The sequence below is a fragment of the Sminthopsis crassicaudata genome, chromosome 2 (assembly GCF_048593235.1).
Source record: "Sminthopsis crassicaudata isolate SCR6 chromosome 2, ASM4859323v1, whole genome shotgun sequence".
NCBI classification, from domain to species: domain Eukaryota; kingdom Metazoa; phylum Chordata; class Mammalia; order Dasyuromorphia; family Dasyuridae; genus Sminthopsis; species Sminthopsis crassicaudata.
In genome coordinates this window covers 184011006-184024119 of record NC_133618.1, presented here as the reverse complement: position 1 = coordinate 184024119, position 13114 = coordinate 184011006, and the positions used below count along the sequence as shown (strand labels likewise).

The window sequence follows — 13114 nt, the reverse complement described above, 5'->3', positions numbered from 1 at the left end:
AAAATTGCTTGTATGACATGGACAAAGGACAATATAGCATGGTTTGCCCTCTTCAGAGAAGGTGCTGTGCTCTATGAGCAAAGCAGAATTGAATTAGCTCTGCAGGAAAACAAGATGTATAAAGTTAGAGAAGTCACCCCAAATGTTCATAGGGGCTATTTGTTTCTGACCTATGGCAGAACAACTTATTGGTTGGATTAGTCACAGTCAGACACACTTCAACTTGACTCTAACACAGTGATGTCATTTTGGTTTTCTTCAAAAAACAAAGGACAACAACTAACCACCCAACCTGCAAATATTCCACTGGAGGATTTGTAAGTAAAGATTGATAAAAAGTTCTCAGCAACTGGAAGAAATGACCAAACTGATTAAATCACATATCCATTTAAGTATCAACATGTGACAATTCTGATTTTTAAAAGTATGAATATCTATTAATTTTCCTTTTGATGCTCTTAATTCATTGTTAATTTTTTCTTTAACTTCAAATTGCATAAAAATTAAGATATAACCTTGCCAAAATGTTTTCAGAATATCAAAAATTAAAAGAATCATTCTGCAACTATTTATTATGGAGGGCTACAGATTGGTCATATTCTTTGAGTCTAGAGATATTTTAATCACAGAATTTAAGACTAACAAAGACCTTAGAGATCATGTAGTTCAGCTCCTTCATTTTATTTGCAAGGTTCTGGGATCCAAGTGAGGACTTATTTAAAATCCAATAGATAATAAATAAGTAGGCTGGGACTCAAACCCCAGTCTTCTAACTTCAAATATATTCTTTCCATTACACCAATGTAAATCTCTCAGTCATCCTATGTTACTCATAGGGCTCCTGTTTTGCACATTATCCATCACACAACACAACTCTTAATAGCTCTGTTTACACAAAGAGATCACTTTTATGTAAAAATCTGATAATGTGTCTAGTTCTATTACTAGTATATCTGAAATCACAGAATATGACATTTAAGCTAATTTTGAACTCTCCTATTTTTTGCTATTTGGGCATATATAGCTATTCTGCCAAGGAACTAAACTGAAAAGAGACTGGCAACTTCCCTCTCACCCCCAATATCATCACTGTCAAATACTTTTTTTTTTTTTCTTCACTATTCCTAGGTAAGGAATGTATTAGCTTTGATCTTTTTGTTTTCAAAAGTTATTTTACAAGTCACTTACTTTCTGACTTTTCCCATTCATCTTTATAAATTCAGAGATAGCAATTATAGCCCTATGTAGCCTGCTAAAAATTTTACTGGCCTGATGTATGCCATGTCCTGCCCCTCCCCCTTGGATGAATGAAATGAAATCATGTGACCACCTACCCACACACCTTGGCAGAGGTGCACTCCACACACGACGGCCCCCACCCAGGCAGGTAAGCTTAGTTGCACCTTCTAAACGATATCCTGGGAAGCAGGAAAAGGTCAGAGAATCCCCAACTCCAAAATGAAAACCAATTCTTCGGCTGAAAGCAGGAACACCTGGATCATCACATGGTTCCAAGTCATATTCTGTTTCAAGAAGAGAAACAGAAAAATATGGGGAAAGGAAGCAAAAATTCTCATAGTAATCAGAAATAAATACCTAGCTACTTTTAGAAAGAGACTATTTCAGAACTTGGTCCATAAAATCTATTTGAATTCAGCCTAATTATAGATTATCCTTACTTATCCTTCGTCTAGTTATTGTTCAAAATGAAATTTGAAATATTGAGATTCCTTTTTTTTAAACAAAAAGTAGCAAAGTTTTAATCTGAGAGGCATCCAGAAAGCTAGTTTAAAAGCCAGGATTAAATAAATTCAAGTCAGGTTTCTGATGTATATTGATTGTGTGACCCCGGGGCAAATCAATCTCTTAATGCCCTGGGCAATTGTTTTTAGCTTCCATAAATTTCAGTGCAGTTCTGGACAATGGATAGTGCTCTTGAGTTTTTAAACAAGCTGTGTGCTTGCTCTCATGATTTTTAGAATTATATTTTCAGTCATGTTCTCTTGGAAAGCCTCTTATTGCAAAGAAATCAAACGTTCATTCCAAACCCCTTTTCTTTCCCCAAATTTACACAAGAATGATTACATGAAAGATTTATTTTAGAGGATTTATACTTATTCAAACTATGCTGTTATACTCAAAACAATATGCCCTCCTATGAGAACTACTCTCAAAATTGTAAAATATTGACATAGTGAAAACACACTCTGGATATGCCATTAGAATACCTGGTTTACTTCATTTCTGCACTCTTATTTTTTTCCTTATGAAAAATGAGGGATTTGTACTTTCAGTCAATAAACATTAAGCACCCATTACATGTCAGGCACTGTGCTAAATGCTAGAGGTACAAAAAGAGTCAGAAGGCATGATTTTTAATGTACTCTCCAACTTTAAATCATCTGATAATTAAGGAAAATTAGTTTCATACAGTATTAAAAGGAGGACATATATAAATCAAGTAGTATGGCAAATTCATGAAAATATATTTCATCTTCCCCCAAACATTTAAAGTTTAATGGAATTTTTTTTTGTTGCTATTTTTCAGATATAAAACATTATATAACATATTGTGATGATGAACAGACAACTTACAAAAAGACTTAACTTCTAGGAAAAATATGTATACTATTTATAATTTAAAATGGAATATTTCAAGGTAGGAATGACATGTCATATCTGGAGAACTACTCAATATGTTGGTACAAGTGTCTTAATATAGACACAGAAGTTCCAGATAACAAAGTCTCACTATAAGGAAAGGCAGCAATTTACCTTGTCTTCCACTCATGGCTCAGGGAGAAAATCAGGGGCAGGAGCAGACACTGTACATACATAAGGCAGAACTCTGCAGTTCAGAACTGGAGTTAGGTGACCAAGATGGATTGAAGCAGCATTCATTTTTATAGTGTCTTATGTGTGTCAAGCAGGACTAGTGATTGGTGGCAGAGGTTGGAACTGGAATTGTAAGTTAAAGTTGAAGATAGATATTGACTTTTAAAATTCCAGTTCCAACCTCTGCCACTAATCACTATTAAAATTATTCTAAACATTGTTAAAATCAGTAGGAAAAAAAAAAAAAAACAACTAAAATAACAGATTTGCTTTCAAAAATTAAAGGATAATTATTTTCTAGTGATTTAGATTTCTTCATTCCAATTAATCCAAATCACTGATATCTGATCATATCTTGATCTTATGCCATTGCTGAGAAATAATGTACTACATACATAGGGATCTAAGATCTTAGCATCTAGAGCTAGAACAACTCTAGATCAACAAATATCTAATTCAGTTCCCCCATTCTGAAGATGAAGAAAATGAAGCCTCACAAAATTTCAATATTTTGGCAAAGGTTCCTTAAATTGTACATGCAAGGCCAAGACCACAATTGTTTTACTGATTCTAAATTTGGTGCCATTTCTACCATACTATAGTTATAATAAAAAAGTCTTACAAAAGTGTTTTTTTTTTTAAACCAATATTGAACAGGCAAGAAAAAAATTAGAACATTTTGTCATTAATCAAATTGCAAATATTTGTCATCTCAAGTATGTCTTATTCATTTGGACACAGATTGAAAAATACTAAATTAATAGAATCAAATTCATTGAGTCATAAAATCTAGAACTAGAAGTCACCTTGGAAATAATTTTATTATAGAATTTTAAAGCTTAAAGGGCCAACAAAAGTCATTTAGCATAATTTGTGCCTGAATAAGATCAGTCTTTGAGAATGAAGGACAAACAATAGCTCTGTTGTTTAACAGATTCCTCCCTCCTTCCCTCCCTCCATTCTCTTTTTCTTTCTTTCTTTCTTTCTTTCTTTCTTTCTTTCTTTCTTTCTTTCTTTCTTTCTTTCTTTCTTTCTTTCTTTCTTTCTTTCTTTCTTTCTTTCTTTCTTTCTTTCTTTCTTTCTTTCTTTCTTTCTTTCTTTCTTTCTTTCTTTCTTTTTCTTTCTTCCTTTCTTCCTCTCTTCCTTTCTTCCTCTTTCTTCCTTTCTTCCTTTCTTCTTCCCTCCCTCCCTCCCTCCCTCCCTCCCTCCCTTCCTTCCTTCCTTCCTTCCTTCCTTCCTTCCTTCCTTCCTTCCTTCCTTCCTTCCTTCCTTCCTTCCTTCCTTCTTCCTTCCTTCCTTCCTTCCTTCCTTCCTTCCTTCCTTCCTTCCTTCCTTCCTTCCTTCCTTCCTTCCTTCCTTCCTTCCTTCCTTCCTTCCTTCTTCCTTCCTTCCTTCCTTCCTTCCTTCCTTCCTTCCTTCCTTCCTTCCTTCCTTCCTTCCTTCCTTCCTTCCTTCCTTCCTTCCTTCCTTCTTCCTTCCTTCCTTCCTTCTGAAGAAGGTGAATGAAGAGGGTGGCAAACTCTGGGCAGAGATGGGTCAGTGTTTTTTTCTGGCTATCTGTTTATCTCTCTCTCTCCCCTTCTCACTCCAAAGTGCCAAGGCCAGATACGGAGCCAACAAATTCACCTACTCAATGATGTGTTAAAACAAAATCTTTATTGATTAGGAAAGGATCACTGCAGGGTCTGAGGACAAAAAGGCTTCCAGGGAGAAAAGTCTATTTTTCAAGGAATAGAATTTTGGAGGTTCATTTTATACACAAACAGGATTATAAAACAGAGTTTGTATTTACAAAGGACTTTTCTGCTTCCTTCTGATATAGAGAAGTTTGTATATCAAAGAAGTTCCTCTGAAAGCTGTAAATCCTTTGAAGTTTATATAAGAAAGGGATTTCTCTTGAGGATGTAAGATTCTGTTAATCATTTGCGTACTGGACTATCTACTTTGACCTCTTCACTCCCCCCCCCCTTCCTCCCTTCCTTCCTTCCTTCCTTCCTTCCTTCCTTCCTTCCTTCCTTCCTTCCTTCCTTCCTTCCTTCCTTCCTTCCTCTCTTCCTTTTCTACCTCTTTCCTTCCTTCTTCTCTTCCTTTTCTACCTCCCTCCTTCCTTCTTTCCTTCCTTTCTCCCCTTCCTCCCTCCTTCTCTTCCTTCCTTCCTTTCTTCCTTCTCTCCTTTCCTTTTTCTGGCCATATTGTTATCATACAAGTGTATGATACCTACAGATGATCTTAAAAGCATTTTTTCTCTTCTGTGCCTGTGAACCTTTCCAAGATATTTTTGGGCTTACTAGCTATATTTCTTTCTTAAGAACCAGGCCTTAAACTAAAACTTTTCTGATTCTAATTGGCCATCTATAGGCCCCAGGCCAAACCCCATTTACTCATTGTTTGGGTCCTGATTGACTCAGATTGAATGTAAAAAGAAATCATTTCTGCTTTGGCCAGAAACCCTGAGGGGTCTTCACCTTCCTGATTCATGCATACATGCATCCATTCATTTATTTATTTAGATTAATTTTTTTGGACTGGGTGAAAGAAGAGATTCTTTGCTACCTAGCCTTAATCACTGAATGGGCATGGCCTCAGTCAAACTGAGACCTGTTGAAGATCTCAGCTTAAAAAGATCAAGTTCTCCCATTTCAATCAGAGCCATCTCCAGTCATCTTGATCTATATCTGGCCACTACCCAGATTACTCTAGAGGGGAAAATGAGAGAGGTAACCTTGCACAGTCCTCCCTCACTCAAATCCAATTCACTTACATATCATGGCATCATCTTTCTGATGTCATGGTCCTCTTCAAGAACAAAAGATAAAAAAAAACAATGACTATCTCTATGTATTGTGTTTCAGGTAGTGATCCAATCAACTTTTGCTTGAAAATCATTATCTTTTGTGGCAACTTATTCCATTCTTGAAAGTTTTAATTCTGAAGACAAAATTTTAAATTTTTTCACCTTATGTCAAAATTAAATCTGTCTTCTGTGGTCAAAGAGAAGAAATCTGAGCCCTCTTCCACATGATAGTCCTTCAAAATTCAAAAAGTGGGGTAGATTTTTTCCCCCTGATTTCTCAAATATCTAAATAAATTCAGAGCCCCTTGGTCATTACCTTACTCTAAAGCAATCCAGTCATTGATGGTAACTATTGTAAGTTTCAGACTTAAATCTCAGAGAAACATTCAAATCTCATGGAGCACAGGCTACAAAATCCAACCCTATAATGATACAGGTGGCACACATTGCTACTTTTTCTAAATTCTTTTTTCTTTGGCTTTCTTTGTTCTAAAAGTAAATAACCATCCTGGCTCTTAGTAAGCTCAAATTATTATTTTCAATAAAATTCACTGATTTTTTCAAAGTGAATTCTGTTTGAGATTATGAAAAGTGAACAAGCAGTTTGGGGGAAAAAGAACTCTATACTCATTATAATGTCATTCTTTTACTGTTTGTGGCTTACTACTTGCCTTCAGAGTCCTGTTGTTGGAAACATGGTGCTTATTACCACTAAAAGGGCTTTTCTTCTAGTTGTATTTAAGATTTTATTTCCTATGCTTTCTCACAATCCACTTTGGGTATCTATGCAACCACAAAGCTTTTCAAACCATATGGAGGATCCTAGCATAGGGGATTGGTAATTTAAAAAATAACAATCAATTGGTAAATAACTATATCATTTACTGCTAAACTTTGTTATAAACAGAGAAGGTAGATTTTAAAAAATCATTAACTCTATATTGTGTGACTTTAGTCAAATCACTTAACTTGTTCACGACTAAGATTCCTCATCTGTAAAAATGGAGATTTTTAACAATACTTGTTTCTTGAAGATCAGATGAGATAATATTTGTAATACAAGTTACAAACCTAGAAGTGCTAAATAAATTCTAGCTGTGTATTTAGTCCTCTATTTTTAATATGTCATTATTATTACACCTAGAAGGTCAAAGTTATTTTTTCCTTTAAGATATCTTCTTTGATCAGCCTATAAAATAAGGGAAGAGATATAAGATGTGATCCTTGTTTTCTGTTATCTTTATTATTTAGTTAAGGACAAAGAACATGCACAGAGGACAACTGAAGAACACATTTTCAAAGCAATATATCAATGAATGCAAATTAAATTATCATAAGGTATGTAGAAACAGAAGAGCTAAAAGCAACCTTCAAAGCTTTCAGGCTAATCCGCTCATTTCATAATTGAGGAAATTAACTATAACCGCAGCATTGTGCTGAGTTTTAGATTCTAAACTATCAAAATTATAACTCTCTTCAGGCATCTTTTCTTGGACTCTCTCCAAAAAAATCACCTTCCATTTACTTCATATATATTTTATATTTACTGTTATATGTAAATATATTGATATTTTTCCCATTAAGTGTGAGTTCTCAAATAACAAGAGATGTTTCATGTTTGTTTCTATATCCCTAGCACCTTGCATATTGTTCAGCATAGTGTTAGTGTTTTATAAATTCTTATTGATAGATATGTTAACATCTCAGAGAAATCACTGATCAGGCTGTCAATCAAACACATCAGGAATAGAGAGTTCACTATCTCAAATTTATTCCATTGGAGAGTTTTAATGGTTAAGAATTGTTTTATATAATTTTCTTATGTAATTGTTTTATATAACTAATATCTCAGTCACAATAATTATCTTATTCTTAACATTACTTTGATTTTTCTTTGTTGTTATTTATGTATGCCAAAATTTAATCTTCTACCTTTCCAGTTTTCTTTTACTTTCCTTGAAATTTTCTTCTAATAACATGGGTGTTCTGGCTGTTCCTCAAGTAAGACACTCCATTTTTTTTCTCCAAACATTTTCTCTCTCTGTCCTTTATTCCTGGAACATTCTCCATAACTTCAATAAGTAAAAATCTTGACTTCTTTAAAGTAACAACTAAAATCCCAGCTTCTATAGGAAGCCTTCCCTAATCCCTCAATTCTATTGATCTCCTTTTAATTATTTCTTATTTAACCCAATTACAGATTGCTTTGTTCATATATAATATGTATATACATATATATGAGATATTATTATATAGATATCATATAGATATAGGATATTGTTTCTCTTATTAGATTGTAACCTCCTTGGGGGAAAGAACTTCATCTTTTTATATTCCCAGCACTAGACACAGGGCTGGTACAAAGTAAAAGCTTAATAAGTGCTTATTGGTTGATTGCTTAAATGTATTTCCTAGTACTTAGCGTCACATGTAGTAGGAATTTAGAATAAATTCAATTCTCTTCCTCTAAATCCAATGTATTTTTTCTATTTCTAATAGTAGTTTCTACTATACTATACCCATGCTAATCACACTTTGATCTTTGTCTTTTCAACTTCAATTATCCCCAGAGATGACAACCATAGGACCTCAGGGGCAAAGGTTGATATAGACAACAGTTCATCTTACCTGAAAATGTGATATTAAAGCCTTCATAAGAAATTGAGAAATCTGATATAAATCGAAGTTGTGCAGTGAAGTTTCCAAATAGACCAGCTTTAATTGTGTGGGGTAGCACAGAACCAGTAAGTCTGGCAACGGGTTCTGTGAAACTTCCATCTTCTGTAATCAGCAGATAATCATGAGAGCTTTCCAGGTGAAAAGTGTGAAAAATCATTTGAACACCTTAATGGACCAAAGGGGGAAAAAGATGGAGAGAAATCACAAGACAAATATGCAAGCATACACATATATACACATTTATCTAGTATATATTGTTTGCCCCCAGTAGAATGAAAGCTGCTTGAGGATAGGGAATATTTCATTTTTGTTTTTCTCTTTTTTAAGAGTCTAGTATAGTGTTTGACACAAAGTAGGTAATTAATAAATATTATTCAACAAATTGTTTATTGCTTCATTATATCTATACTGCAGTATGAACATCATAATAATTTGCCTTACCAAAAAAAGTGGAAATTCTAGCTGCAAAAATTATGATTACAATAGTTTTTGTTGTTATTCAGTCATTTCACTTGTGTCTGATTTTTTGTGATCCCAGTTGGGGTTTTGTTGGCAAAGATAAGTGGAGTGATTAGCCATTTCCTTCTCCTGCTTATTTTACTATGGGAAAAGTGGCAAATGGGGTGAAATCACTTGCCCAGTATTACACCTTTTATAAGTGTCTGAGACTAGATTTGAACTGAAGAAAAAAAATCTTCCTGCCTCTAGGCCAAATTGATACAAAGACCAAAAATGAAAAAAAAAAAAAAAAGAAAGAAAGAAAGAAAGAAAACAAACAAACAAAAAAAACCCTGCCTCTTCTTTCTTCCTATCCTCTCCCCTTCTCCATCTCTTTCCTGCTAGTCATGATCAATATCTATGCCAGTGATATGTACAGCACTCTTTCTCCTCATAGGATAAACAAACTTTTTACAAGAGCCTTTTTGCAAAAAAAAAAAAAAAAAAAAAAAAAAAAAAAGAACAACACTGCCATCAATTTTTGTCAAATACCCTTCCCTTCTACTTGGTCTGGATAGGTATGTTGGTATTATTTTCTTACTTTGAAAGAATCTTGTTCCAATGAATAATTCCTTCTGCTTTTAGAGTAACTTCAGCGATTCATGAGTGAAATGTTTAGTATGTAAAAGTAAATCTGAAGGTTCAGGGATTAGGGAAAAGGAAGTACTATTATAATTATCATAGTGATTGATCATGAGAAAAATTTCCACATTTCCAAAGTCAAATTTATCTATGGGAGTCAAGAATAGTAAAAGAATGTTAAAAAAATGGAACATATTGGGGGCAGCAAGGTGGTGCAGTGGATAGAGCACCAACCCTGAATTCAGGAGGACCAGAGTTCAAATCTGCAGACACTTGACTTACTAGCTGTGTGACCCGAAAGGACAATAGCTCAAAGACTGCTGTATGGTGGCAAGCTTTTAGTTGACACTCCTCCATTTAATTCAACTCAGCTCAAATATTTATGGATTAATATTATGAAAAGTAATGTGCTAGATCTGCCTAGATATTATTTACTTCTGTAAATGTAGATATTGAATTATTCCTTAAATAACCATTGTACCTATTTCTTATCTGCCCTATTTCTTTTTTCCTTTCCATTTTAGTTGTTTAGCTTTCTTTTCTTAAATCTCTCTTATTAATTTGCATGAATCTTAGCTATCTGACAACTTTAGAATCACATAATACATTTACTCTTTCTTCAGACACTGATTGTTTAAGGAATACTCTCTCTCTCTCTCTCTGTCTCTTCTCTGTCTCTCTCTCACATATATATGTATATATATGTGTATATATATGTGTGTGCATGTATATATAAAATCTATAAGTTTTGGCAAATAATGTTTAACTACAAAAGCAAAACCATTAGCAGTGAGTAAAATATTTATTAGAGGAAATTAAATTAAGTTTCTTCTTATTTCACAGATTAGCAAGTGTTTTTATTTCATTTTATTTCATTTTGCCCACAGCATGTTTTCATTTTGTATGATTATGTTAACATATTTGCATCACATTATTTTCTTTTTACCTTTTCCATGAGACACTTCAATAGTCCAAGTACAATTTAGAGAGTTTGGATAGAAATCAGGAAACCCTGGTGAAAGTACAGTTCCACTCTTCCCATGAATGTAGCCTCCACAAAGAGCTGGATGTAAGAAAATAAAAATGTTAGTTAAATTGAGTTTGATAGCTAGTTACAGCATATAGGATTTAAGAATGTTTTCCAGCTTGCTAAATATTAAAAATAGTGAACTAATATAACATTATAGTCAAAAGAGGATAAATCAACTTTACCTATGTTGACTTCTTACAATAGACCAACTCCTTCAGGAATTTCTGAATAGTTACACAAGATATAGGACACAAATAGAAAAAAAAAAAAAAAAACAAAACACTGTAAACCTGAGCCAAAATTAAAATTTATACACATCTATGCAAATTACACTAGTCAGGCTGTATTTTTAGAGAAACTGGTTTCTATGGTCCTCCCTTAGCAATAGAAGAGTGACCTATAATAAAATATTCCATGTGAAATATGAGCTGATGAAAAGGCTAATTTTAGAAGACAATGAAGAGATTAATAAAATAGAAACTATGAAAACTATTGAAATAATAAAAAAAACTAAGAGTTTGTTTTATGTAAAAACCAACAAAATAGATAAACTTTCATTTGATCAGGAAAAGGAAAGAGAAAATAAATCAATATCAGAAATGAAAAGGATGTACTTACAACCTGAAAAAGAAATTAAAGTGATAATTAGAAGCTATTTTGCCAAACTCTATGCAATATAGATGTGACAATCTAACTGAAATGGATGAAAATTTTAAAAAATATCAATTGCCAAGGTTAACAAAAGAGGAAAAAAAATTACTTAAATAGTTCCATTTTAGAAAAAGAAATTAATCAAGGTATCAATGAATTCCCTAAGAAAAAATCTTCAAGGTCAGAGGGATTCACAAGTGAATTCTACCAAACATTTAAAGAAAAATTAATTCCAATACTTCCTAAACTATTTGGAAAAACATGTAAAGAAGGAGTCCTACCAAATTCCTTCTGTGACACAAATATAACATTGATACTTAAACTGGGAAGAGCCAAAACAAACCAAAAAAGAAAATTACAGACAAATCTTACTAATAAATATTAATGCAAAAATTTTAAATAAAATATTAGTAAAGAGATTACAGCAATTTATCATCAGGATAATATACTATGATCAAGTGGGATTTATGCCAGGAATGCAAGGCTGGTTCAGTATCAGGAAAATTATTGCCACCATTGACCATATCAATAACAAAACCAACAGAAATCATATGATAATCTCAAGAGAAGCAAAAAAAAAAAAAAAAAAAAAAAACCTTTGACAAAATTACAAAATTCAGCACCCATTCCTAGTGAAAATAGAGCATAGAGATAAAGGGAGCTTTCCTTAAAATAATAAGCAGTATCTATTTAAAACCAACAGCAAGAATCATTTGTAATAAAGAGAAACTATATGCATTCACAATAAGATCAGGAGTGGAAAAAGGATGACCATTAACACATCATTCAACATTGTACTACAAATGTTGACTTTAGCAATAAGAAAAGAAAAAGAAATCAAAGGAATTAAAATAGATAATAAGAAAATAAACCTATGACTCTTTGCAGATGATATGAGGATATACTTAAAGAGGATATACTAGAAAATCATCCAAAAACCACAGCTTTGCTAAAGCTAAAGTTGTAGGACATAAAATAAATTCACACAAATCATTAGAATTTCTTCATATTACTGACAAAACTCATCAGAAAGAGATAGAGAAATTACATTTAAAATTACTGTAGACAAAATAAAGTACCTGGGGGGCCTACCTGCCAAGACAAACTCAAGACCTATATGAACACAACTACAAAACACATCTCACACAAATAAAGTCTAAACAATTGGAAAAATATCAATTGTTTATGGCTAGGCTGAACAAATATAATTAGAATAATAATTCTACCTAAATTGGTTTACTTGTTCAGTGCCATACCAAATAAAACTGCCAAAACATTATTTTATGAAGTTGGAAAAAAATAATAACAAAATTGATCTGTAAGAACAAAAGGTCAAGAATATCAAGGGAATTAATGGAAAAAAAATAGAAAGGATGTTGGCCTAGCAGTAACAAACCTAAAACTATATTATAAAGCAGCATTCATCAAAACCACTTTGGTACTGGCTAAGAAACAGAGTGATTGATCAATGGAATACATTAGTTACACATACACAATATAGCTTATAATAATCTAGTATATGATAAATCTCCATACTCCAGCTTCTGCAATAAGAATTTACTATTTGACAAAAATTACTGGGAAAACTGAAAAATAATAGGTCAGACATACATCTCAAAACCTATCCCCAAATAAGGTAAAAAATGGATACTTGATTTGGCATAAAGGATGATACTATAAACACATTAGGAGACCAAGGGATAATTTATCTATCAGATCTTTAGAGAAGGGAGAAATTTATGACCAAAAAACTAGAGAACATTATGAAAGACAAAATGGACAACTTTGAATATATTAAATTAAAAATGTTTTGCACAAACAAAATCAACAGAAACAAGATTAAAGGGGAAGTACAGAAGTGGAAAAACATTTTTGCAGCCAGTGTTTCTGAAAAAGGTCCCATTTCTAAAGTATATAAAGAACTGTGTAAAATTTCTAAGAATACAAATCATTCCCCAATTAATACATGGTCAAAGGATATGAAAAGACAATTTTCAGATGACAAAATGAAAGCCGTATGTGGTATATGAAAAAATGCTCTAAAT

The 13114-nt window shown here is 32.8% G+C and overlaps 1 protein-coding gene across 1 annotated transcript in view; it reads right to left on the bottom strand.

Annotated features, from left to right (window-relative positions):
- Window positions 1-13114, bottom strand: part of CSMD1 (CUB and Sushi multiple domains 1) — a 2669009-nt gene that overhangs the window by 542259 nt on the left and 2113636 nt on the right. The window contains 3 exon segments of the mRNA XM_074287957.1: window positions 1335-1523; window positions 8258-8473; window positions 10335-10451. Of these exon segments, the coding sequence (XP_074144058.1) occupies window positions 1335-1523; window positions 8258-8473; window positions 10335-10451 (522 nt within the window).